Raw genomic sequence first — 26,213 nt, forward strand, 5'->3', positions numbered from 1 at the left:
CACCAGGGGGAGTGCTGTAGTGCTGAGCTTTCACCACCAGGGGGCGTGCTGTAGTGATGAGCTTTCACCACTAGGGGGAGTGCTGTAGTGATGAGCTTTCACCACCAGGGGGAGTGCTGTAGTGATGAGCTTTCACCACCAGGGGGAGTGCTGTAGTGATGAGCTTTCACCACCAGGGGGAGTGCTGTAGTGATGGGTTTTCACCACCAGGGGGCGTTCTGTGGGAATGAGCTTCAGTGCTGCTGATGCCACATGAGGACACGAGGCACATCTGCACCAAGTTTAACTCAATTTAGACTTCAGGCTGAGCTAAGCTACAGTGTGTGTGTGTGTGTTTGTGTGTGTGTGTGTGTGTGTGTGTGTGTGTGTGTGTGTGTGTGTTTGTGTGTGTGTGTTGTCTTCTTAGTCTAGGCTTTGAGCTTGAAGGATAGTTGAAGAGTTAGAGGGCATTCTGCTGTGGAATTGGATTCAGAGACATACAGAGACAACCACACAGAACATTCTGGACTCCCTCCCACTGTGTGTGTGTGTGTGTGTGTGGACTCCCTCCCACTGTGTTTGTGTGTGTGTCTCTTCAGTTCATCATTCTGCTACATACACACACACACTTCCAGTGACCTCTACTCTACTCTACTCTACTCTACTCTACTCTACTTTACTCTACTCTCTCAGCTACCTGTGCACATCATAGGGGTTTAACTCTACTCTACTCTACTCTCTCTGCACATTATAGGGGTTTAACTGAAGATGCACATAGCAATACAACACAATACTCATCGCTACGGCAACGGCAAGCTTCATCCATATCAGGATGTGTTGTTGGAGGGAGATAGATGGATGTGATTTAAGATGATCCTCTATTGGCTGTTGGGTTTGTCTGTCATGTGGAGGTGGTATCCTATTGGTTGTTGGGTTTGTCTGTCATGTGGAGGTGCTCTGCTATTGGATGCTGAGTGTCTCTCACTCAGTGTTTGCGGCCAGGGACTGGAACTAACACCCTGTGCCTAAATATTTTGAAGTAGCTTTGGATGAAGGCCTCTCCTCATGTAATGTAATGTAATGTAGTGTAGTGTAATGTAATGTATTGTAATGTAATGTAGTGTAGTGTAGTGTAATGTTATATTGGGTCTTTCTCAAAGCCTAGGCCAGTGTCCTTCCAAGTGTATCAGCCTAATTAGTCACGCCCAGTGATTGGATACTTTTTGTTGAACTCTACAGAATATCCAATCACTGGGTGTGACTAATAAAGGGTATCCAATCACTGGGCGTGACAAATTAGGCTGATACACTTGGAAGGACACTGGCCTAGGCCTTGAGAAAGACCCGTAGTGTATCTTTAAGGGGAGGGAAATGGGGCGTGGCTTGTTGGGTGATAAGGAAGGAAAGGGTATATGGAGAGGGTGTGCCATTGGGTGGTCTGACCAGTAGGGGGTGTGGCCTGTATGGTGGCAGGAGCCTAACTTGTGAGGAGGGGTGTGATTGGGTAGGAGAGGAGGAGGGTGTGTCTAATCGTCATGGGAATAATGATCAGGGCAGCCGACAGGGGGGACAAAGGTGTACATTGTCCCGGGCCCAGGGAGATGGGGGCCCCAAAATCGAATCCCAGTTACATTGTATGTATATGAAGGGGGGCCCTTTCAGATGGCTTTGTCCTGGGCCCAGACAAAGCTGTCCGCGGCCCTGATAATGATTAGCACATCCTCAATGTGTGGTGTACAGATGTATCCCATAATATTCGATTTAAAACATGTGGTGTAATGGTGTACAGCTCACAACCGTATTTGATTCATAAACTTTCTTTTGACTGGTGTGGATTCTTAATGCTTATATTATTTGAAATTTGTAATCATTTGTATCACACACACAGACACACACACACAGAGACACACACAGACACACACACACACACAGAGACACACACACACACACACACACAGAGACACACACACACACACACACACACACACACACACTCCTCTCCAGACCTCAGTGGGATAACTGGACCTTATTCTATTTTTTTTTTAATTCTGCAGATTTCACAGATTACTGCTATCGCATTATATTCTTATAAAAGTGTTAGAATTGCTAATGCATTCTACTTGATCTTATAAATGTGATATAACTGCTATTTCATTGTATTTGTCCTGTGTCTATGTGTTATAAATATTTATATACTGTAAGACAGTGGTCTCCAGATAGTGGCCCGCGGGCCAGATCCGGCCCAGGAATAGCCAACAGTTTGCCCGCCATGAGGTTGAAACAAATAAAAACATAAATGTGTTCATGCGTTCAGGCGATTTGTTTGGCCCTCAGACTGATTTATGCATAATTTGGTCCTTGAGGGGAAATAGTTGGAGACCACTGGTGTAAGTGTTGTGTGTGTAAGTGTGTCGGCTCGCTGCTGCTGAATAGCAATGCTAACGCTAATGCTACCGGCTCGGCAACGTCGACTGTAAACTGGAAAGCCATGACAACCCCCAACACCCGCCTTTTAACCCTTTAAAGACGTTTTAAGATGTTAATCAAGTTGGGGACCGTTTAACCCTTTCAAGACATTTAAAGATGTTTAAAGATGTTTTTATCGAGTTGCAGCGGGCTTCTCTCTGCTATGAGTCTGCTGCTGCTGTTTATTAAGAAATAAAGAAGCCATCTGTTTATTAAGAAATAAAGACGTCATCTGTTTATTAAGAAATAAAGAAGTCATCTTTTTATCATGAAGTAGAGGCCAAAAGAGAGGGTCCTGATTATCATCAACTTTCAAATCTCTTCGAGACTTGGTCTGACCAAGACTATAACAATTAACGTTTCCCAAACGGCATGGTTAACCCGTCTCCCTAGGTTTGCTGCTGGTTGACTGGTGTCAGACAAAGTGGGTGGAGTTCCTGATTTTTCGCGGGATCAGAAACGATATTTGCTTTGCTCTTGACCTGACTAGAAGCAACGCAGAAGGTGTTGCGTCAGTAGGGGGGCGTGACCTGGCTAGATCCGAGGCCCTCTGAAGGCTGTTTAAAATAATCTGATACGCGTCGGCATTATGTCCATGACATAACAAAGTGCCTCGGACCCTCTCTCTTGACCTCACAATATGCACTTTTAGACACCGATTAGCACCTGAAGAGTTTTATGTGATTACCCCACAGACACACCTTATTCCTCTCGCTACACCAGGGGTGCGGAACCTTTTTAATTCAAGGAGCCACTTGAAATTCCTCCAAGGGCCGTACTATGAACACAAACCAGGTTTTTCCTCTACACTTTAGGCCTATATTGAAGGCATCCATCTTAAGAAAAGACTCCACCTTCACTAGGTCCCCTGAAATATAACTTGATTGTATTGCAAATGTAATTTCTAACTTCTTTTTTTCCAACACTGCATAACATTAAAATTATCTCGGGGGCTGTATATGACGACTTCAAAGGCTGTAAATGGCCCTCTAGACGTAGTCTCCCCAACCAGGGGGTCGTTTCTCGACAGTGCCTTTGCTAACGACGTTAGCCATTTTGTTCGTTCTTAAGACCAACTTTGTAACCAAGGTCTTGAGTTGGTCTTAAGTTGTTCTTAAGTTGTTCTTAAGTTGTTCTTAAGTTGGTCTTGCGTCTAAAGACCAACTGAAGACCAACTTAAGAACAACTTAAGACCAACTCAAGAGCAACTTACGACCAACTCAAGACCGACTTAAGACGGTTAGCAAAGGCAAGAATCGAGAAACGGAGTCCTCCGTTTCTCGATTCTTGCCTTTGCTAACCGTCTTAAGTCGGTCTTGAGTTGGTCGTAAGTTGCTCTTGAGTTGGTCTTAAGTTGCTCTTGAGTTGATCTTAAGTTGGTCTTCAGTTGGTCTTTAGACGCAAGACCGACCGAAGTCGCGACCAACCTTTGGACGGACGTACGTACGTACGTTCTCAGACACGAGGAAGTCTTCAGAAATGCTTGGAGTAGGTGCGATCGAGATGTGTTAACGCATGCATGCGCATTTACACAGCAATGCACCCTGGATGGAAAATGCTGCATGACGGTTAGATTTCCTGTCAAACTTCGAAATTTCGTCGACGTTGCGTTGACGAGGTGACATGTCACATGGTGTAAAACTATCGCGGGATGAATGCGGCTGCAGTCAGATCTTGCAACCTCTGCAGTTGCTTATCCCCTTCAACGCTCGTCGGCGCTCGTCGGCGGACTGCCTCCGAGGTCACGCGTCCATGAACTGGTTGGTCAACAACTCACTCACGTGTGTATATGGGTCTTGTCTCACACCTCTACACAAGTTTGCGCAGGTCCCCACTTCAGCTCCTCCTCACTGCCTGTCCCCCCACTCATCACACGTGGTGTGTTAGTAGAGCAAACCGGTGCGAGCTCATCGTCTCGTTCATATTTGTGGCCGACTTTAAATGCGCTGTATTTAATAACACCCACATCGTGACAACAAGTTCTCGCTGACGTCCGTTGCGCAACGTCGACGCTCGCAATGAAGTCGTATGTGCATTGGTCGCAATCAAAGTAGTGACGGCGTCATGATTCACGTGGCTGTCAGATACAATAATTACAACGTTATCAAAGTCCACAAATCTTTGTCAACACAACCGTGCCCTCAAAACCATCCCTCGTCGACAGCAGAAACCAAATAATGCATTACATGTCACAATGTCTTATATTTTTTATTCCGGTTTTGCTAAATCAATTTACGATAAGTCTTCAGTAACTTCTCTCAGAAACCGGTGGTTGGTGGATGAGTGGTTGTCATGCCTTGCCGGAGGGTAATAGCAATGATTCTAGACCCGAAGGGATAAATGTATGCATGGACTTTTAAATCTCTAACATCCATAATATTCTCCTCTGAGTCCGCTTGAGTTCTAATTTTCACAATATGTTGTCGCAGTGGGAAACAAATACCCACGCGCGCACAACGTGGTCGGATTGCGCACACATTGTGAACATTTCTACTATGTCATTGTTGTCTATAGACTACGCTACACGAACTCCAACCCATCGCAACCCTGGGAAAAAAATGCAGCTTAATGAAATAATGTGAGGATAGCCTACTCTGAAAGGCATGCGACATCACATTGGGATCATTTGAATCATTGCACATTTACTTAACGCGGCCCGCTGTCATATGCGCGAGGCAGAGGGTTGAGAATATGGACACACACACACACGCGCGCGCGCGCTACTGATATGTCGCGCTGTCTTTGGGTCTCTGTTTTGGGTCAGATATGTGTAACCTACGTTGTTACCCATGTCTCTACCTTGAAGTGACGAACTGGTTGCTTGGGGCTTTTTACGACGATGGAAGAAAGGAGGGACAGCTGTGAAGGTGGTTGCTGGAGAAAGCGCGGTCTTACTGTAGTTGAAGTAATTTTTAAAAAGGCTTCAACTGTGGATACCCCGAGGGATGCCTTCATTGCGCTCTTCAGTGCGAGAGGGCACCAAGTTAAGTCATTTCCCTTTGAACAACCACACAGAGTGGACAGTTCAATGCTGCTTGAAATGATAACTGAAAGGAGTCGAGAAATAATAACAAAAAAATATTTGTCTGTTTGTCGTCTTTCTGCCAGCACGTCTTTATGCGCAACGGCTACAAGAAAAACAATTGCCATTATGACCTTTACGCGTAAAGATGTGCAGGAAGGGATGATGCACGGAGGGTCCGTCAAACACAGTACACATGACATCTCCATGAAAGTCGTTAAATACTTGTCAACGCAATCATGTCACCGAAATCCATCCCCAATAACCAAATGTCGGTCTTCATATCACTGTAGCATAATCACTCCAAATAACTACACAGAAATGGCCGGTGAAAGCGTGATGGCATGTACAGTATACTATCCTAATTCTCACTTGCTGGTGGTAACTGGTAACATATCCATTTCGGCTGAATTTTAAATTAAGCGCAGGTGCCTTATCTGCACAACAGTATATCCAGTATATCCACTTCCACTCATCTCTCTCTCTCTCTCTCTCTCTCACTGTGTGTGTGTGTGTGTGTGTGTGTGTGTGTGTGTGTGTGTGCGCGTGCGCGCGCATCCAATTCGGGCATATTCACAACTCTCTGCCTCCTCTCCCTCGTGCGCAGTGACAGTGGACCGTGTGGCTGACGCCATTGCGAAGTTATTTGGCGCGATTTTATTGTGCAGTGATATGTACAGCGACATTTGGTTATTGGGGTGGATTTTGGGGGCATGATTGTCTTCACAGCTATTTAACGACTTTCATAAAGATGTCATGTGTAGCCTACTGTGTTTGACGCACCTTTCAATCTTCCTGCACATCTTCAGGCACAATGCTCTTAATGGCAATTATTTTTCTTGTGGCCTACGTTGGACGTAAGGACTTGCTGGCAGGAAGACGGCATACACAACCAAATATATTTAAAATTGTCTAATCATTGGACATTTTGTGTGGTAAAAGTTAGACGCTTGTGCACTTGGTGGCAGTAATCAATCACTGTCACTTGAACTCTGCATGAACCTGCCCCAAGACGCTGAAATGTCAGGAGCAAGAACAACTTAAGAACAACTTAAGAACAACTTAAGACCAACTCAAGACCAAACCGGAAGACTGTCTTACGAGCGACTTAAGACCTTGGTTACAACGTTGGTCTTAAGAACGAACAAAATGGCTAACGTCGTTAGCAAAGGCACTGTCGAGAAACGACCCCCTGGTCTACACAGTGAAGAGCAAACCTGTTTGACCATGAAGAGGGCAGTAAAGCTGTTGGTACAACAACAATCTAATCCCATCTAATCCCATCTAACTGATGACACAGTTCTAACCCAGAATGCGTTGTAATTTCTCATGCATTGTAATTTCGCAGTTTGCAATATTACATTTCATTACTTTACACTTACCTTACGCTTTTTTATAAATCCAAAGCGATTTACAGCTATTAAGATACAGGGTATTGGTTACAGACCCTGGAGCAGTGTGGTTTAACTAGTTTAACAGTACAGCCAAATTAAGAGTAGCAATGCAAGTCTATGGGTTACAAACAAAACATCATAAAATGTAATTACAAACTACTTTAAAATGAATGCAAAATTCACCAGAGTGCAAAACAGCTATTTAATCCCGTCCTGTTATCACTTGTGGCTTGATGCTAATGCTGCCCATTTACTTCCAGTGTTTATGCTAAGCTATGCTAATAATTCTGATCCAATAAATCTGAGTACTGAAAAAACAGAGAAGAAAATGACATGCACGTTCGTGAACAATGCTTGGAAATACAGCAATATGTGAAAATCAAAAAAGGGTGAACTGTTCCTTTAAAGGCCAGCACTCTAACCATTGACCCATAGCTGACCATATATAGTAATTACAGGATGGTAGGGACCATATGGTTATATACTATTTCCAGGCTGGCAGGGGATAATACATCCTTGCAGCTATAGAGCTCAAAAGTCCCGCCCCTTAGTTTCACGGGACCTAAGCTGAGCATCTAACAACATGGTAGCGAGTAAATATCTTCTGATCTCAGTCATGATATGCGCTGGGCTACAAATATGCTGTTTAAAGCGGCGTACACACTCAAAGCTAGCTTTTCGCTTGCTCGCCTACTCGCCACTCTTTCATGGAACGTTCACTGAAAGTTCCCGCGGCTTTAACTGCCAATGAACAGGCGAGAAGTACCGAACTCTGCATTCCAATTGGTTACTCGCTTACTCGCCTCGCTCAAAGATCAAATATTTTCAACTCGGAATCCGCCCACATCGCATCGCTTGTACAGTGCTCGCCTACTCGCCTGCGAGTCTCGCTGGAACACATCGACATTCTATTGACTTCATCCGCTGAGCGAGTAACTAGTAGCGACGTGTGTGTACGGCCCTTAAGAGGCTAGATAAAGATTATTCATGCAGAAGCATCAATGTTTTGTTCCGAGGCCGTCGGCATGAAAAATGTGAAGAAACACAGCTTTCTAAAAAGTTTGGGGGTTCGTACGGAAAATTAAGCAAAAATATCAGAAACAACATATATGGAGCTCGTGGCACAACTCGAAGGGGATCGAAATATCATTTTAATACCGCCATTGGATTACATGCTACGATTTTCGGCTAAAAACGCCGTTGAGGTCCCATGAAATCGGGGGAAGTGACGTCACTTTCGAGCTCTATGGCACTCTACACCATTTGAAGAGAAAGAAACAGACTTCATCTCTTCATCCTCTTGCCCAATTTTCTGCATTTTATTTCATTCCGGTGTCTTGGCCTCCTCCCTCTCCTTGATCTTGGTTTGCACCTTCAAAACAAAAACAAGACAGACGTTAGACACACACACACACACACACACACACACAGTAATAAATGGTGATTATTACTATAAATTGGTTGCCCATCCACACAAACACACACCACTCCGACACACACATCACTCCAACCGGGGGCGCCGCCAGGGTAGAGGGTCATGTGTGTGTGTGTGTGTGTAGGACTGGGTACCGAAATTCAATTCTTTGATGGAACCGAATTAAAAGTTAAGGTTCTACTTGGCATCGAAACGTGCCTTGTCTGTCGGTTCCACGTTTCGGTTCCTGAAGTCTGACAGTCAGAGCCATCAAATGTGTGTTTAAGCACGCGGCCATTTCAGCCAACCACAAGTGTCACAAACTGACCACGCTCCTCCTCTTCCCGTTTCGCACCTCATTTAGGCTAAACAATTGATAAGACAGCTGATTTTCAACCAGCTGATTGTACTACTTGAGAAACAAAAACATGCCGTCGAAAGCGTGGCTATATTTCAGGAAAGTAGATAAGGAAGGAGCGCGCTGCAATATCTGCGATAAACTAATATCATGCAAGAATGGCAATACATCCAACCTGTTCAAACACCTGCTCTTGCATTCGATTAACTTGCGTGCAGAGAGTTCATCTTTACACACCGTCAACCTCAACTATGCCTGCTGCAATACCGTCAACCTCAACCATGACCTCGACTCTTCAGGAAGATGTCTCTGACTCCTTGGAAACATGTTTTTCCATGAAAAGAGCTAACTTAGAAATAACTGGTCTTGTGTTGGGGACGTACAAATGTAGCCTATTTAGACCGTCGGTTTAATTCGAGCGAACAAAGAACACAGCGACAAAAAAGATTTCCTCTCTATCCGGCTGGAGAATAACGCCATTGTTTACTTGAAGTAGCGGCCGCTTAAGGTTAAATAACTGTGGATTGAAAGAACATAAAAACGTTCCGTAAAAAACTGTAAAAAGCTAAGAATCTCAGCTTTCGAACAAGTCCTAACACATGTCTGTAGGTCTAGGTTAAGGAGATCGCTGGCTGTTAGGAAAAAAATGACGAGATAAAAAAATGGTTGGAAAGCGCTATTTTTTCACTTGCAACAGCGGCCGCTTACAGTTCAATAACTTTTGATTGAAAGAACATAAAAACGTTCCGTAAAAAACTGTAAAAAGCTAAGAATCTCAGCTTTCGAACAAGCCCTAACACATGTCTGTAGGTCTAGGTTAAGGAGATCGCTGGCTGTTAGGAAAAAAATGACGAGATAAAAAAATGGTTGGAAAGCGCTATTTTTTCACTTGCAACAGCGGCCGCTTACAGTTCAATAACTTTTGATTAAAAGAACATAAAAACGTTCCGTAAAAAACTGTAAAAAGCTAAGAATCTCCGCTTTCGAACAAGCCCTAACACATGTCTGTAGGTCTAGGTTAAGGAGATCGCTGGCTGTTCGGGAAAAAATGACGAGATAAAAAAAAAAAAAGGTTGGAAAGCGCTATTTTTTCATTTGAAACAGCGGCCGCTTACAGTTCAATAACTTTTGATTGAAAGAACATAAAAACGTGCCGTAAAAACCTGTAAAAAGCTAAGATTCGCAGCTTTCGAACAAGCCCTAACACATGTCTGTAGGAGAAGGACAGGTTGTTTTTACCACTAGAAAGTGGCAATCTTGGGTCTCTGTTTTGGTAAGCTGTCGACAGACTGGGTAGCGTAGGCTACATTAAAAAATCATGTCAGGCACGCTTGGTACCAGAAGTGAAGTTGCACCGTACAGCAGAACAATTTTAATCAGACATGAGTACATTTATCAGTATCAAAACCGTTTATTATACTTGCCAAGCCATCCCGAGAGGACAACTTGCAGCATGCAATTAATCATGAATGCTGTATAGAATTAAATGCCTTTAACCCACCATTGCTTAAGTCACGATGAGCGCCGCCTTGTGGCAGGCAGGGAAACTCATGATTTACAGACCCGTTACGCCATCTACTGGCCACTTTGGGTAACTGCAGGTTTAATAAATAAAATAGGAACCGAAAATGGAACCGTTCTGGAACCGGAACCGAAACGAAGGAACCGGAAATGGAACCGGTACCGAAAATTGTCAATCAATACCCAGGCCTATGTGTGTGTGTGTGTGTGTGTGTACCCATTCCAGCATGGCTTGTAGAGGGTCATCGGGGCGTTCGTACACCAGTTTCTCCGTAATGTCCTGCAAAAGCACAAAACAACACCAACAATGTGTCAACAACAACAACAACAACAACAACAACAACAACAACACTCAGCTCAGCGGTGAGATTAGTGCCAGGAATATCAGCAGGAAGCAACAGGTCCATTGTGTGTGTGTGTGTGTGTGTGTGTGTGTGTGTGTGTGTGTGTGTGTGTGTGTGTACCTGGAATATCTGCAGTATATTGTGCGTCTATGTGTGTGTGTGTGTGTGTGTGTGTGTGTGTGTGTGTGTGTGTGTGTACCTGGAATATCTGCAGTATGTTGTGTTTCTCCATGTATTTCACCGCCCTCTCGTAGGGGTCTGTGAAGGGGGTGGGGTTTTGGCCCGTGGCCCCGCCCTCGGCTCCTCCCACCGAATCCGGCTCCGTGATCAGCACCTTCTCATTGGCCATGCCTGCCCACCTGACCACACACAAGCCAATCATGTCACAGTAATTACTAAGTAAAGTCAGAAATGTTCTAAGCTATGAGATAGGCGTCTGTCATTGGCTCCCATTATAGCCCCGTTGGCGCACGCAGCCAAGTAAAAGATGAATGGGAGCCTATTGGGCTAAATGGCTCAGCAGGGATTTGTGACGATTCTGTTCTCTGGTTTGTAAAGATGTGTGCACATTCTGTACCTTATCATGGAAGTTGTATTAGAAGTGAAGTTAAAGGTTCCTGACATGGCTTTGTTCTCCCAAAGACGTGTTAGTTTTGTCCTGCAACACGCTAGCATTCGGCTAATACCTGCTGGCTGAGGAATCTCTGCGACTATTCACGACCAGAGCTGACGAGAGACGTACTCTGACTGATCCTCCTAGCAGAGACATCTACGGTCACACACCTCAACCCCCACCACCGTCCAACATGTTAATTGAAGGTGCCCAAATTCTTAAGGATGAGCGCAGTCATTTCCTTTACCCCATGTACACATGCCGCTTTTCCACCACCTTAAATGCAATAAATAACAGGTGTCCGCAACAATCCTAACATAACTTTAAACACATCGACATCTGAAGTCAGACTTAAAACTACAAAACAAATGGTGTAGTGCCGTAAAGTCGATTGTCACGTGTTATGTCATTGCTATAGTTGAAATAAGGGTCATTTTCACGAATCTAACACTTGACAAGATGCAAACGTGTCGGCAAATGCTTTCACTTACTCATATCTATCGAACGCGACTTCATTGTTTCCAGGGAAAAAATCACACGGGCAGATAGTTCTAAGAGAAGCGTACAGCCCCATTGGCACCCATTCATTATTTACTTGGCTGCGATAACATAGTTGCAGTGCCACTCCTGGCCACACCAGCTAGTTGTCGTTCTTGTACAAGATTCCATTTTCTTTGGTAAAGTCAATCACTGTGGCTCAGGTGGTAGAGGAGCCTGTGGGCATTTCTCAAAAGCTAGTGCAGTGCACTTCCAAGTGTATCAGCCTAATTAGTCACGCCCAGTGATTGGATACCCTTTGGTGAACTCTATGGAATATCCAATAACTAGGTGTGACTAATTAGGCTGATACACTTGGAAGTGCACTGCACTAGGTTTTGAGAAATACTCTGTGTTTGGCAACCAGAAAGTTGCAGGTTTGGGCCCTGCGCTGCCTGACCCCATTGATGTGTCCTTCAGCAAGATACTTAACTCCAACTTGCTCCTGGTGGCGAGGCAGTACCCTGTGTAGCAGCTACTGCCACTGGTGTGTGTGTGAATGTGAGGCATACAAATGAAAGCAGTGGATAGGCTCTAAAGAAGACACTTATCGCGACACGTCAGCCCTGAGGAGGAAGGATTTTCTCCCAGTTCTAGAATTTTACTTGAACATTCTCAAGTCAAGTCAAGTCAAGTTTATTGTCAATTTCTTTACATGCACTGGTCATACAAAGAATTTGAAATTGCGTTTCTTGCTCTCCCATGCAGACATAGACTAATCTAGGTAAGGACATAGACAGTATAGACATAGACAGTACTCATACATGGACATAGACAGTATGGACGTAGACATTGCTCATACAGACATTTAAAGTGCAAGACTGGACAACAGAAGACTTGTAGAGAACATACATTAAGAGGAGGTATTTTGTTGTTCTTTTTCCTAAAAGTCCTTTATAGCGTTCTGACATAGTAATAGTAGCATTTGAAGAAATAAATAATTAAAAAAGGTTTTTATTTAAATACACCAGCAGCAGTATGTGTGTGTGTGTGTTTGTATGTGTTTTGTGTGTGTGTGTGTGTGTGTGTGTGTGTGTGTGTGTTTAGTGCAGGTAGAAAGTGCGGTGTGTGTCTGTGTGTGTGTGTACCTGTGTATGTGTGTGTGTGTGTGTGTGTGTGTGTGTGTGTATGTGTGTGAGTATGAGTTGTGTGTCAGTGTGTGTATGTTTGGGTTTAGTGCAGAAAGTGCAGTGTGCTGTGTGTGTGTGTGTGTGTGTGTGTGTGTGTGTGTGTGTGTGTGTGTGTGTGTGTGTGTGTGTGTGTGGGTGTGTGTGTGTGTGTGTGTGTGCATGTGTATGTTTTGAGTTAGTGCAGGTTGAAAGTTCAGTCACAGATGTAGTAGTGCAGGTGGAATGTTCAGTCGCAGATATGGTGGTGGGGATGAGGGGGGGAGCGTTGTCAGTGGCCTGGCTGGCTAGAGGCTGACAGTGAAGGGAGAGTGGGTTGAGTGTTCAGTATCTTGATTGCTTGATGCATCGTGCTGCTTGTAAGCCTTCCATTCTACAGCTTCCATAGAAGTCTGTGTTAAAAAGTCCTTATAACATCATCATGAGAACTCAAATCTTAGCAAAATTCTAATCACTTATCTCCTCAAAGGGTTGAAGGCTTTTTAACTTTATCAAGCAGTGCGCCTTGGAATCTTTGGCAAGACTTGAACAACGTCAAGAACTTAAATTAAGTTTGATATTTTTAAGTAGGCCATACAATCTAAAGCCTTTTGAGTGCTCGAAGGAGTGGAATGGCGCAAAGGCGCAATGTGAATACAGTTAGGTTTTGCTGTGTTTTGTACAGTTTGTTCTGTACAGTAAGTTACAGTTTCCTGATAAAACGCCTTGTTTGCAATGTAGCAAAACATTCTGCAATGGAGCTCGTCCTGAGAGACTGTAACCTGTAACCTGCCTTAGCGCCACCTGGCTGCCCATCATCAAACTACAGGCTGTAACCTGTAACCTGCCTTAGCGCCATCTGGCTGCCTTTCACCAAACTACAGGCTGTAACCTGTAACCTGCCTTAGCGCCATCTGGCTGCCCATCACCAAACTACACGCAAGGGCGTTCCTCCAGGAACCATCTCAGGACCGTTAAAAAAATCACAAGAAATATTGCTGAACGAGTGAGGCAATCAGGACTGTCGGGAGTGTGTAGACACTAGACAGGCAGTATTATGGTTCTGGAGTGACAGGCAGTATTGTGGTTCTTGTATAGACAGGCAGTATTGTGGTTCTTCCTCCACCTGTCATTCTCAGCTGTGTCACGGGTCGAGTTCAACGTGAGTGGCTGAAGTGGCCCGTAGGTAAAGATGACGGACAGATTGATAATCCAATCACAAGCAACGATTTTTCATAAGGAGCGACCTTCGAAAACATGCTGGTTGAAGGGGGTCGGTCCCCAGAGGGTATTGTGAAGACAAAGGCGAAACACAGCTGGCAAGAATCAGGTTATTGTTTGCCTGCGACATAGCAAAACATAAAATCTCCACTGCACAACCAGGTAACACATAGCCTACCACATTAGCACGGAGAACACAATAACACCACACTAACCCCTTATCACAGAGCTACGTTTTAACCAGACTGTCACCAAAATGGTCTTAATCTGTTACTTAAGGCTCTCTGTAAAGTCATAGCAATGTTGTTGTTATGATGCAGATCTTTTCAGCAACTTTAGAGTGAACAGGCCCATTCACCGGCTCGTCTGCAGTAAGAGGCTACCATGGGCAGGGCCGGATTAACTTAGCGCACAGGGTAGATATGGCTGCAGCCTAGGGCCCCCCACCTGCCAGGGGGACCCTGAAAGACCAAAAGTGAAAAATTGCAGAATGGTGACCTGTGGTGTTGAGTACTGTACAGTTGGCAGACATGTAATTCTAAATTCCTAACTCGTAATTATGACACTGTCTATGTATATTGACCCTCCATGGGGGCCCCACTGTAACCTGTAGCCTTGGGGCCCCAGGCCATCTTAATCAGGGGGCCCCACTGTAACCTGTAGCCTAGGGGCCCCAGGCCATCTTAATCAGGGGGCCCCACTGTAACCTGTAGCCTAGGGGCCCCAGGCCATCTTAATCAGGGGGCCCCACTGTAACCTGTAGCCTTGGGGCCCCAGGCCATCTTAATCAGGGGGCCCCACTGTAACCTGTAGCCTAGGGGCCCCCGGCCATCTTAATCAGGGGGCCCCACTGTAACCTGTAGCCTTGGGGCCCCAGGCCATCTTAATCAGGGGGCCCCACTGTAACCTGTAGCCTTGGGGCCCCAGGCCATCTTAATCAGGGGGCCCCACTGTAACCTGTAGCCTAGGGGCCCCAGGCCATCTTAATCAGGGGGCCCCACTGTAACCTGTAGCCTAGGGGCCCCAGGCCATCTTAATCAGGGGGCCCCACTGTAACCTGTAGCCTAGGGGCCCCAGGCCATCTTAATCAGGGGGCCCCACTGTAACCTGTAGCCTAGGGGCCCCAGGCCATCTTAATCAGGGGGCCCCACTGTAACCTGTAGCCTAGGGGCCCCAGGCCATCTTAATCAGGGGGCCCCACTGTAACCTGTAGCCTAGGGGCCCCAGGCCATCTTAATCAGGGGGCCCCACTGTAACATGTAGCCTAGGGGCCCCAGGCCATCTTAATCAGGGGGCCCCACTGTAACATGTAGCCTAGGGGCCCCAGGCCATCTTAATCAGGGGGCCCCACTGTAACCTGTAGCCTAGGGGCCCCCGGCCATCTTAATCAGGGGGCCCCACTGTAACCTGTAGCCTTGGGGCCCCAGGCCATCTTAATCAGGGGGCCCCACTGTAACCTGTAGCCTAGGGGCCCCAGGCCATCTTAATCAGGGGGCCCCACTGTAACCTGTAGCCTTGGGGCCCCAGGCCATCTTAATCAGGGGGCCCCACTGTAACCTGTAGCCTAGGGGCCCCAGGCCATCTTAATCAGGGGGCCCCACTGTAACCTGTAGCCTAGGGGCCCCAGGCCATCTTAATCTGGGGGCCCCACTGTGACCTGTAGCCTAGGGGCCCCAGGCCATCTTAATCCGGCCCAGACTATGGGTATGTCAGGGTAGGACCACGAAGCTGTGACAACAACACCTCTCTGCTAAACGACCTGAACAGTTTCTTTGCCCGCTTTGAAGCACAAAATGACACTCACCCACAGAAAACTCCCCCTCCCCCCCATGATCAACCCCTTTACCTGTCCTCTGCCAGTGTTAAGAGGACACTGGCCACCATCAACCCACGCAAAGCAGCTGGCCCAGACAACATACCAGGCCGAGTGTTGAAGGATTGTGCAGAAGAGCTGAAGGATGTCTTCACAGACATCTTTAACATCTCTCTGTAGCAAGCAGTCATCCCATCACTTTTCAAAGCTGCTACCATCATACCTGTGCCGAAGAAATCATCACCATCATGCTTCAATGACTACCGTCCTGTAGCACTGACGCCCATAATCATGAAGTGCTTCGAACGGCTAGTCCTGTCACACATCAAAGCCACCCTACCCCCCACCCTAGACCCCTACCAGTTCGCATACCGAGCCAAGCGATCCACGGAGGATGCAATTTGCTCTGCCCTCCATCCAGCCCTCACCCACTTGGACAATAAAGACTCATATGTGAGAATGCTGTTCATTGACTTCAGTTCAGCATTCAATACCATAATACCACAACAACTCATCAGAAAACTGGACAAACTAGGTTTCAGCACCTCCCTCTGCAACTGGCTGCTGGACTTCCTGATGCAAAGACCACAAGCAGTACGGGTAGGGAACAACACCTCAAGCACCCTGACCCTGAGCACGGGGGCTCCGCAAGGTTGTGTTCTCAGCCCCCTGCTGTTCACGCTGCTGACACACGACTGCACAACGACCCACAGCACTAACCATCTAGTGAAGTTTGCGGATGATACAACACTGGTGGGCCTCATCACCAAGAGCGATGAGACTCACTACAGAGAAGAAGTAGACCTGCTGGCCAGATGGTGCAAAGACAACAACCTCCTGCTGAATGTCAACAAGACCAAGGAGATTGTTGTCAACTTCCAAAGGGTCCAAAAACAACTGCCACCACTGACCATCGACGGCGATGCTGTGGAGAGAGTGAGCAGCACCAAGTTCCTTGGAGTGCACATCAGCGACGACCTCTCTTGGACCACCAACACTACATCATTGGCGAAGAAGGCCCATCAGCGTCTCTACTTCCTGCGCAAACTAAAGAAGGCAAGTGCTACACCCTCCATCATGACAACATTCTACAGAGGAACCATAGAGAGCGTCGTGTCCAACTGCATCACAGTGTGGGGAGGAAGCTGCACGTAGAAAAACAGGAAGACACTCCAGCGTGTTGTGAACACAGCGAAGAAGATCATTGGAGTACCACTCCCCTCCCTGCAGGACATTTACACCACACGCCTCACCCGGAAAGCACTGATGATCATCAAAGACACAAGCCACCCTGCACACAAACTGTTCAGCCTCCTGCCCTCTGGAAAGAGGTACAGGCGCCTCCGTTCCCGTACCACCAGGCTGGCGAGCAGCACAATGCACCAAGCGATCAAGATGCTGAACACTCAACCCACTCTCCCTCCACTGTCAGCCTCTAGCCAGCAAGGCCACTGACAAGCCCCCCCCCCCCCCCCCCCAACCCCCCCCCCCCATCCCCCACCGCCATATCTGCAACTGAACATTCCACCTGCACTACTATACTTATGACTGAACTTTCAACCTGCACTAACTCAAAACATGCGCACACACACACACACACACACACACACACACACACACACACACACACACACACACACACACACACACACAAGCACACTGCACTTTCTGCACTAAACCCAAACATAAACACACTGACACACACACACACACAGACACACGAACACACACACAGACGCACACCGCACCTTCTACCTGCACTAAACACACACACACACACACACACACACACACACACACACACACACACACACACACACACACACACACACACACACACACACTGCTGCTGGTGTACTTGACAGACCTTTTTAATATATATATATATTTTTTTTTTCTTCAAAATGCTACTATTACCATGTCAGAACGCTATAAAGGACTTTTTTAGGAAAAGCACAAAAGCACAACAATACCTCTTAATGTATGTCCTCTACAAGTCTTCTGTTGTCCAGTCTTGCACTTTAAATGTCTGTATGAGCACTGTCTATGTCCACACTGTCTTAAGTCCATGTATAAGTACTGTCTATGTCTATACTGTCTATGTCCTTACCTAGATTAGTCTATGTCTGTATGGGAAAGCAAGAAATGTAATTTCAAATTCTTTGTATGACCAGTGCATGTAAAGAAATTGACAATAATACCTACTTGACTTGACTTGACTAGGACAGTCAGGGCCGCTGACAGCTTTTGCTGGGCCCGGGACAAAGCCATCAGAAAGGGCCCCTACCCAATGCATACAATGTATTGGGGACCCAATTCTGGGCCCCTTATCTCCCTGGGCCCGGGACAACATACCCCTTTGTGCCCCCTTGTCGGCGGGCCTGAGGACAGTAACCTGGCTTTGATGAAGTGACATATCATGACATCAACCACAATCACACAGCGATCTAAGAGAGCAGCTGTGATGAAGTAGAACATTAGATAACATGGCTAGATCAGCCAACTCTTCATTTGCAATAATGAGGGTATCAGGTTATGCTTCATTCGCAATAATGACACTAATTCAATACTTAATTCGCAATAATAAAAAAATATCAGAGAATGTTGCTTTCATTTCATAACTTACAGTGTCCTGCCCAGTGCCCATTGACAGTAATATATTCTATATACTCTCAATGGCCCTGCCCTATGTTCCCAAATATATGAATATTCCTTGCCTCTGATTGTCTTGAACACTAATATAACCTGATGTATTCATTTCCACCCATCTAGGCCTATTGGTGAATCCTCAATGGCTCCTAAAGTCTGTCTTAACACTTCATTTATATTTTCATTTTATCGTATTAAATGTATTTATTTGTTTGTTTATTTTGCAAAGGCCCCGGCATAATTTACCTATTTTACCTAATTCATTGTCACCCTGGGCTCTTTTAGGCCCATTGCATTTGTGAGAGCAGTAGCCTATTATTTTATACTTAATTTTTATTTTCATTTTGTGAAGCACTTGAAACCTGTGAAACATCCAGAGATTTAGGCTTTGTGTCCAAAGACATGATCTCCCACCAAGGGTAGGCCTAAACTTCTGTCTGCATCATGGTTAATCCACTTCCGACTTGGCATCTTATTTCTTTTCACCATTAGACCTAATGCAGCCCCTTGGTGTCACCAGGATCAGGATTAAATAGTGCACCATGCAACCTATATGTGCACAGCACTAATTCGAAAAAGAAATACACACCTTTTGCATTATGTAGGCTAACTACCTCTACTTTTAAATCAGTCTTACCGTTTGGGATCAGGCTACGGCCGATGAAAATATTCACTGACAAACCGATAGAGAATGTCTCAAGTGTTTGTCAGTGCCTGCAGTGCATACCCACACCATTCCAACTTTCCTTATATCGTTGGCAAGGGAGATAGAACTGTACCGGAAAACAAAGCCCGTTACTATGGTCACCACGTCATAAACTATCCTTCCACATACACGCGCGCGCGCGCACACACACACACACACACGCACGCTGTCACCGCTGGAAGAAGTGCCCCTGGAATTTACACGATTCAAGGTAGCTTCCGGGGACTAATCGTGTGTTTGGATCAATGCCATGAGCAGCGGAAAGCGATGTTGCGAAATGTAGGGAGCGGGGAAAGACGTTCAGGGATCGTGACTTGTACAACTAGGCTACTCACTGTCCGATCTGTCGCCTCAAAGGCCGAAACTAGCCTCTTGTTCTAGTTCCAGTCGTGACAGCTCGTAGTGTAGTGACACTTGTTACAAGTAGCCAACTTCCACCGACCACTGTGGTCATGGAAACCGCCACATTCTGAATCAACCAGCCGCACGATTGTGTTACAAAGTATCGCTTTTTAGCGGAAGGTCATAATGTTGCAAGGAAGAGTGTTTGCGAAACAAAATGTCAAGCTCGGGTCAATGCATAGCCTGCGGAACACACAGCGGAAGCAGCATGGTGTATCTTTGGGAAATAGCAAACCTGGCGGTTTACTGTTTATAAATCATTAACACAGCCTACATAGGCCTAACATTAATATGAGAATCCGAACAAAAAGTTTGAAAGACTCAAAGAGAACGTGCATTTTGCCAAAATATTGATGGTCTTGAAACCTGTTTATCCAGTCACACTCTGCTACGATTTGTTTTTTTTGGTATTTATTAATTATTTTATGTCATTTAGTTTTTGCCAAAGTGTCCAGTTGCCCAGCAACTTCACACTCTTGGTCTCCTTTGCTTCCTCAGGAAAATAACATGCCCAGTCCGTGCGTGTTTCTAGGTAAAATAACATGTTTTTGTGTGTGTGTGTGTGTGTGTGTGAGTGTGTGTGTGTGTGAGAGAGAGAGAGAGAGAGAGAGAGAGAGAGAGAGAGAGAGAGAGAGAGAGAGAGAGAGAGTGTGCATGTGTTTCTCTGGCTGGTTTTGGTTACAGCTTCTCTACTTTTGGGCTGAATTCTGCCAGATTTCTCTTCATTGCAACTGGCAGCCTTGATCAATGCCATGACGCCACCAACAAAGACTCAAAAAGCCCAATTGTCCAATATGTTGTCATATTAGCTTGTGTGTGTGTGTGTGTGTGTGTGTGTGTGTGTGTGTGTGTGTGTGTGTGTGTGTGTGTGTGTGTGTGTGGAGTAGAGTAGGCTAACTTTATTGTTACTCTCTACTCTACACGCTATTCTACTCTACTCTCTGTGTCTGTGTGTGTGTGTGTGTGTGCGTGCGTGCGTGACAGAGAGAGAGAGCAAGAGAGGGAAAGAGAGAGAGAGCAAGAGAGGGAAAGAGAGAGAGAGAGAGAGAGAGAAAGAAAGAGAGAGAGAGAGAGAGAAAGAAAGAGAGAGAGAGAGAGAGTCCAGTCCAGTCCAGTAGAGGTGGAAGATGTTACCTTAATCTGGAAGAGGTGCAGTGATGTCATAGGACAGGATTACATGACGATTTTAATTCCGAATTAATCATTCAGAATTGAATAGTTTTGTCGAGTTTACATTGAATTTTATTTAATTCCAAATTGTGAAGTGTTAACATGACGTTTTACAATCGGAATTAAGCTTTATTCAGAATTAAATTGAGTTACGCAATTCTGAATTAAATGTCCCACATAAACGAGGCCATAGATGTGGAAATCTTGAAACGTGGGCACGTCTGAGACGTCCCAGAGACATCATTATTGAAACCAAATACCAAAACATGTGCTCTGCAGCTAGTGCATTGATACCAACACTGCTGGGTTTTCTTCATAAGTGATTTCCACACCATGGGTTAAGCATGTATGGACCTACTAGATCCTCCTTACTATCAATATAGATATAAAAAGCCTTATTGTCAATGAACAAGACATTTGTGAATGAATACATACATTCCTACAAATGATTGATTTGTGCTGTACACGTCATATAAGTCAGTTACCCGGGCAGTTAGGCATGCATTAGTGGCAGACAAGAGAAAATTAAAATTAAGTGTTACCAACTATACATATAGTATGGTAGCCTATAGGCCTATAATACAGTACTGTACTGTAGTACGGAAGTAGTACAGAATAGTGTGAGATTTTTAGTTGTTTATTTCCAGAATTCATGCTGCCCATTCACTAATGTTACCTTTTTCATGAATACTTACCACCACCATCAAATTCTAAGTATTCATTATGACTGGAAAAATTGCACTTTTCATACATGAAAAGGGGGATCTTCTCCATGGTCAGTCATTTTGAATTTCCAAAAAAAGCCATTTGTAGCTGCAAAAATGACTCTACTTGGACTCTACTAGAAAATATTAGTTCATTACTTAGTAAACTTTCATGTAAAGATCGAATTTGGCAATAGGCAGCCCAGTTTCAAAGAGCAGCATAGTTGCAGTACCTTTTTGACCATTTCCTGCACAGTGTACCTTTAACATACAGCGTACCATAACACCACCTCTGAACTAGGCTATACCTATACTACAGTATACAGTACTTTACACTTATTTGGCACTTTTATCCAAAGCAAGTTAGTTATTTTAAGAACAGGGTATTGGTTACAGTCCCTTGAGCAATATGGGGATAGGTGCCTTGCTCAAGGGTTCCTCAGAGATGGAGTGAGGTAGGGAGTGGAAGGGTGGGATATGAACCTGCAACCCTCTGATCTAAAGCCCACCTCCACTAAGCCACGGCTGCCCTATAAAATATATTGTGCATAGTGAGAATTATGTGTTTTATTGTTTATTTTATCCTTACTTATTATTTAGCAATGTCTGGATAACTCATTTCAGAATGTGGTGACTTTGGAAAGCAGTCAGGTGGCCACACCAGCCCTCCCCCTTTACAGGCTGGGAAACAAGTGATAGGTCAGCATTGGCCATGACTGCTCCTGATTGGTCAGCATTGGCCATGACTGCTCCTGGAAGGTCAGTGTTGGCTATGACTGCTCCTGATTCGTCAGTGTTGGCCATGACTGCTCCTGATTGGTCAGCATTGGCCATGACTGCTCCTGGTTGGTCAGTGTTGGTTATGACTACTCCTGATTCGTCAGCTTTGGCCATGACTGCTCCTGGTTGGTCAGCGTTGGCCATGACTGCTCCTGGTTGATCAGCGTTGGCATGACTGTTAGTGATTGGTCAGATCCTGTTGTTTTGTTGTTGTTTTTTCCACCAGTGCGCCGCAGGCAATAGCAGATTAATGATTAGCAGAGTCCTGCTACACTGGCGCTCACTCGGGAGCTCACAAACACACACTCACACACACACACACACACCACACACACATATATACACACACACACACACACACACACACACACACACACAAATGCACAAACACACGCACACACACACACACACGGACACATGCACACAAGCACGCAGGCACACACGCAAGCACACATACACATGCGCGCACGCACACAGAGTCCTGCTACTCTGGAGCTCATGGGGCAGTCATGATAACAGGCTACAGCAGGCAAGCAGCTGAGAAGTGTAACTGTGTACTGTTGCTGAAGCCTCACGGCTGGCACCATCTTAATAACCAGTTACACACACACACACACACACACACACACACACACACACACACACACACACACACACACACACACACACACACACACACACACACACACACAGCTATCACCATCTTACTAACCAGTTACACACACACACACACACACACACACACACACACACACACACACACACACACACACACACACACACACACACACACACACACACACACACAGCTATCACCATCTTACTAACCAGTTACACACACACACACACACACACACACACACACACACACACACACACACACACACACACACTTAAAGCAGAGAGCAGAAAAGCGTGTTGCAGTTAATATCAAAATAGCCTGCTACCTCTCATGACACACACACATTTTGTGTTAAATTGCAAATTAATTATTCTTATAGTTTGCAATGTATTTTAAATGTACAATGTAGAGTAGAGTAGAGAAACGTTATTGATCCCCAGGGGGAAATTCAGGTGTCAAGTAACTACATAAATAAACACACAGACACACAGACACAGACACACACACACACACACGCCAAGAGGTTTCCCGTACTGGGCCAGCTATGGCATATCAGGCAGTCCAATCCCCTATAATGACGTCCTTCTTAGTGTTCTTCTGTATGCTGTTAAACAGTTGAATGGCCCATGGGACAAATGACCTCCTTAGCCTGTCTGTCCTGCAAGTGAGAGCACGGAGTCTGTGGCTGAACAGACTCAGCTTGTTACTGAAGGTGGTGTGAAGGGGGTGTAGCTGATTATCCATAATACAGTCCAGTCTGTTCAGGGCTCTGCTCTCAGCTGTTGAGGTAAGAGTCTCCAGCTCCATGCCCACCACTGACCCTGCCTTCCTCACCAGTCTGTCAAGGCGTCCAGCATCTCTCTTCGTAATGCTTCGACCCCTGCAAGTCACAGCATAGAAGAGCACGCTGGCCATGACAGACTGGTAGAACATAAGCAGAAGCTGGCTGCAGACATTGAAGGACCTCAGCCTTCTGAGGAAATAGAGCCTGCTTTGACCTTTCCTGTAAAGTGCATCTGAATTTGTGGACCAGTCAAGTTTATTGTCGAGGTGCACTCCTAAGTACTTGTAAGTACAGACAGTCTCCACATTCTCTCCCCCAATAGAAACAGGCACCAAGGGCGTGGCATGACAAGCCTGCTCCATCAACCCTCACACGGGAGACAGACAGGTGAAGCACTCTGACACTCGCAGGTGTGGCACGGCCACGCTACTCCTATACCCAACCTTCAGGAGAAATGTGAGGCGTTCAGGTGTGGTGAGACAGGTGAGGCCTTCAGGTGTTGCTATGACAACTCTATTCCGTTCAGGTGTGGAGAGACAGGTGAGGCGTTCAGGTGTTGCTATGACTACGCTGCTCCGCCTCCATCCAATCTCCAGCCTCAGTGGAGCGAAGGTCTCGCGCAGGAGTGTAGAGAAGAAGAGAGAATGATACAGCACGAGACAAGGCACACACACACACACACACACACACACACACACACCATTTGGCCATGTACAACGTTGAATGCTGATAAAGGTGTTCAACGGACCGTGGGCAGCCAGGGCTGTTTGACTAGTAGTGGAGATATCTGCTCTCCCCTGCTTGGTTTTGACAACGGTCTCGTGGCGTTGGAGCTTTAAAGGAGATGAGGTTTCTCAATGGCCTCTCTGTGTTGTCCAACACAAGTTTGTGGACAGAGTGGCACTCTTAATTACAAACATGATATTACTATTAGTTTCAACTTTGTAATAGCATAGGTTACTATTAGTATATAGGCCTACAGACCACTATTACATTGGTAAACATACTTCTACTTCTAGGCCTACTTTATACAACTCTGCATTGTGGCTGCTACTGTAGGCCTACTTTACTCTGCGTTTCCTGTGAATAAAAGACTTCTCCTGAGGACTAATGAACGGCACTATTCAGGTTAGGAGTGAACAACAGACAGATGTGTTCATGAGTAAATGCGGGAGTGACCGGGATTATAAAAGCGGAGAACAGCACGCGGGTTCAGGCGGTTCAGTTCCGTCTGCTCTGCCTGCATGCGGGTCATCCGAGTTCACCAGCCTGGAACAACTAACACTTCCATTGCACGTGCCGACGTTCGTTCCGTGCTTTTGTCCGTTTCACAACAAAATGCCGAACGTGCTTTAGGTTAGTCACAGAACAGAAGGCGGATTTTTCTCATTCTGTGTACTTCTTTAGGGTTGGATTAGGTCATATTTTCTTATGTAGGCCAAAAACACGAGGGAAGCTTGTCCCGAGCTGAACCCGCGGACCGGAAAGAACTTGTCAGCCCGCGCATTTGCCAATAGAGGGCGCGCGGAGCCCGTGCAATGGGGGCTGTTCAACCCGGAAGACTGCCCCAGTGTGTAAAGAACGTAGCCTATATTTGTATATTTTTAAAATTTGTCATGAAAGGACGATTGTTCGGGGGTGTTTTGCATTAAATGTTGTGCTGCACTCCAGAGTTCCTTGCGATTGGAACCTTGAAACTAGGTCATCACGCACCAAAAGCACTGAATCAAACTCACTGTCTGCCGGATCCCAAAATGGACCTTTCTGATATCGCGTTATTAAAATAAAATGGCTTCCCCACCCCAGCTAATTTGCAAGCATGGTCGCCGGGCAGTTAGCATGTAGCACAGGCCCTCAGACGCAAAATATTAAAGCGGCATTCTATTGGATTTTAATTGTTATTTCTGCGTAATTACGCGTGCATAATGTGTTTGGATAGATAATTAATCGCTCTTGTTTTCCGATGCGTTATTGTGTGGATGTGTCGATGAGAGACTCGCGGCGGAGTCGCCAAATAATGGAGATTAAAGATGGTTTCTTCTTGTATTAGAGAGGATGGCTGATTATTCTTCCTACCGTCTAGACGAGCACACACACACACACACACACACACACACACACACACACACACACACACACACACACACACACACACACCTGTCATTGTCTAGACACAAGAGGGCGGGGGTGGGAATGGGGCAGGGGGTAGCTGGGGTCTTTCTCCCGACAGCAAAGGCTGAACAGTCCGAACGTGAGCGCGAGCTGTGTCTGAGCGCCAATTGGCAAGCTCGCGGTGTCCGTTTTTCCCGCTCTGATTGGGTATCTGTCGTCCCCCCTCGTGCAACTCTTTTCAATTCCGAGGTCAAGTCAGGACGTATGAGAAATAAATAAAGCGAAATAGAAATGCGTAGACGAGGAGAGTGGGGCGAAGTACTAACAAGCATGCTGCCTGTCGCCAAGAGACCTGTTTGGGTTAGGGACCATCCAATCATGAGCCCAGAAGACTTGACTGGCGTCCCCAATAACCAATAAGAAGTGACAGCAAGTTGACAGATGGGTTAGTACCTCCTTTTCACTTGATACAGAATGCAGGAGCTGTTCAGCTCTG

The 26,213-nt window shown here is 45.8% G+C and overlaps 1 protein-coding gene across 1 annotated transcript; it reads right to left on the minus strand.

Annotated features, from left to right (window-relative positions):
• Window positions 1–8,156: 8,156 nt before the first annotated feature.
• tex55 (testis expressed 55) lies at window positions 8,157–19,217 on the minus strand. The gene is made up of 4 exons (XM_063202295.1): window positions 19,075–19,217; window positions 10,698–10,857; window positions 10,372–10,434; window positions 8,157–8,233 (listed from the first exon to the last, which is right to left on the minus strand). The coding sequence occupies exons 2-4, from the start codon at window positions 10,845–10,847 to the stop codon at window positions 8,186–8,188; spliced, it is 261 nt and encodes an 86-aa protein (XP_063058365.1). The 5' UTR covers window positions 10,848–10,857; window positions 19,075–19,217; the 3' UTR covers window positions 8,157–8,185.
• Window positions 19,218–26,213: the final 6,996 nt, after the last annotated feature.

This window comes from Engraulis encrasicolus, chromosome 7 (assembly GCF_034702125.1).
Source record: "Engraulis encrasicolus isolate BLACKSEA-1 chromosome 7, IST_EnEncr_1.0, whole genome shotgun sequence".
NCBI lineage: Eukaryota > Metazoa > Chordata > Actinopteri > Clupeiformes > Engraulidae > Engraulis > Engraulis encrasicolus.

What these genes read in the sequence shown, in the direction of transcription:
- tex55 (XM_063202295.1), bottom strand. Translation starts at nt 10,847, where the DNA reads ATGGCCAATGAGAAGGTGCTGATCACGGAGCCGGATTCGGTGGGAGGA. An exon ending in ACATACTGCAGATATTCCAG is followed by an intron (nt 10,435 to 10,697) that starts GTACACACACAC and finishes GTGCTTTTGCAG; the next exon opens with GACATTACGGAGAAACTGGT. An exon ending in TACAAGCCATGCTGGAATGG is followed by an intron (nt 8,234 to 10,371) that starts GTACACACACAC and finishes TTTGTTTTGAAG; the next exon opens with GTGCAAACCAAGATCAAGGA.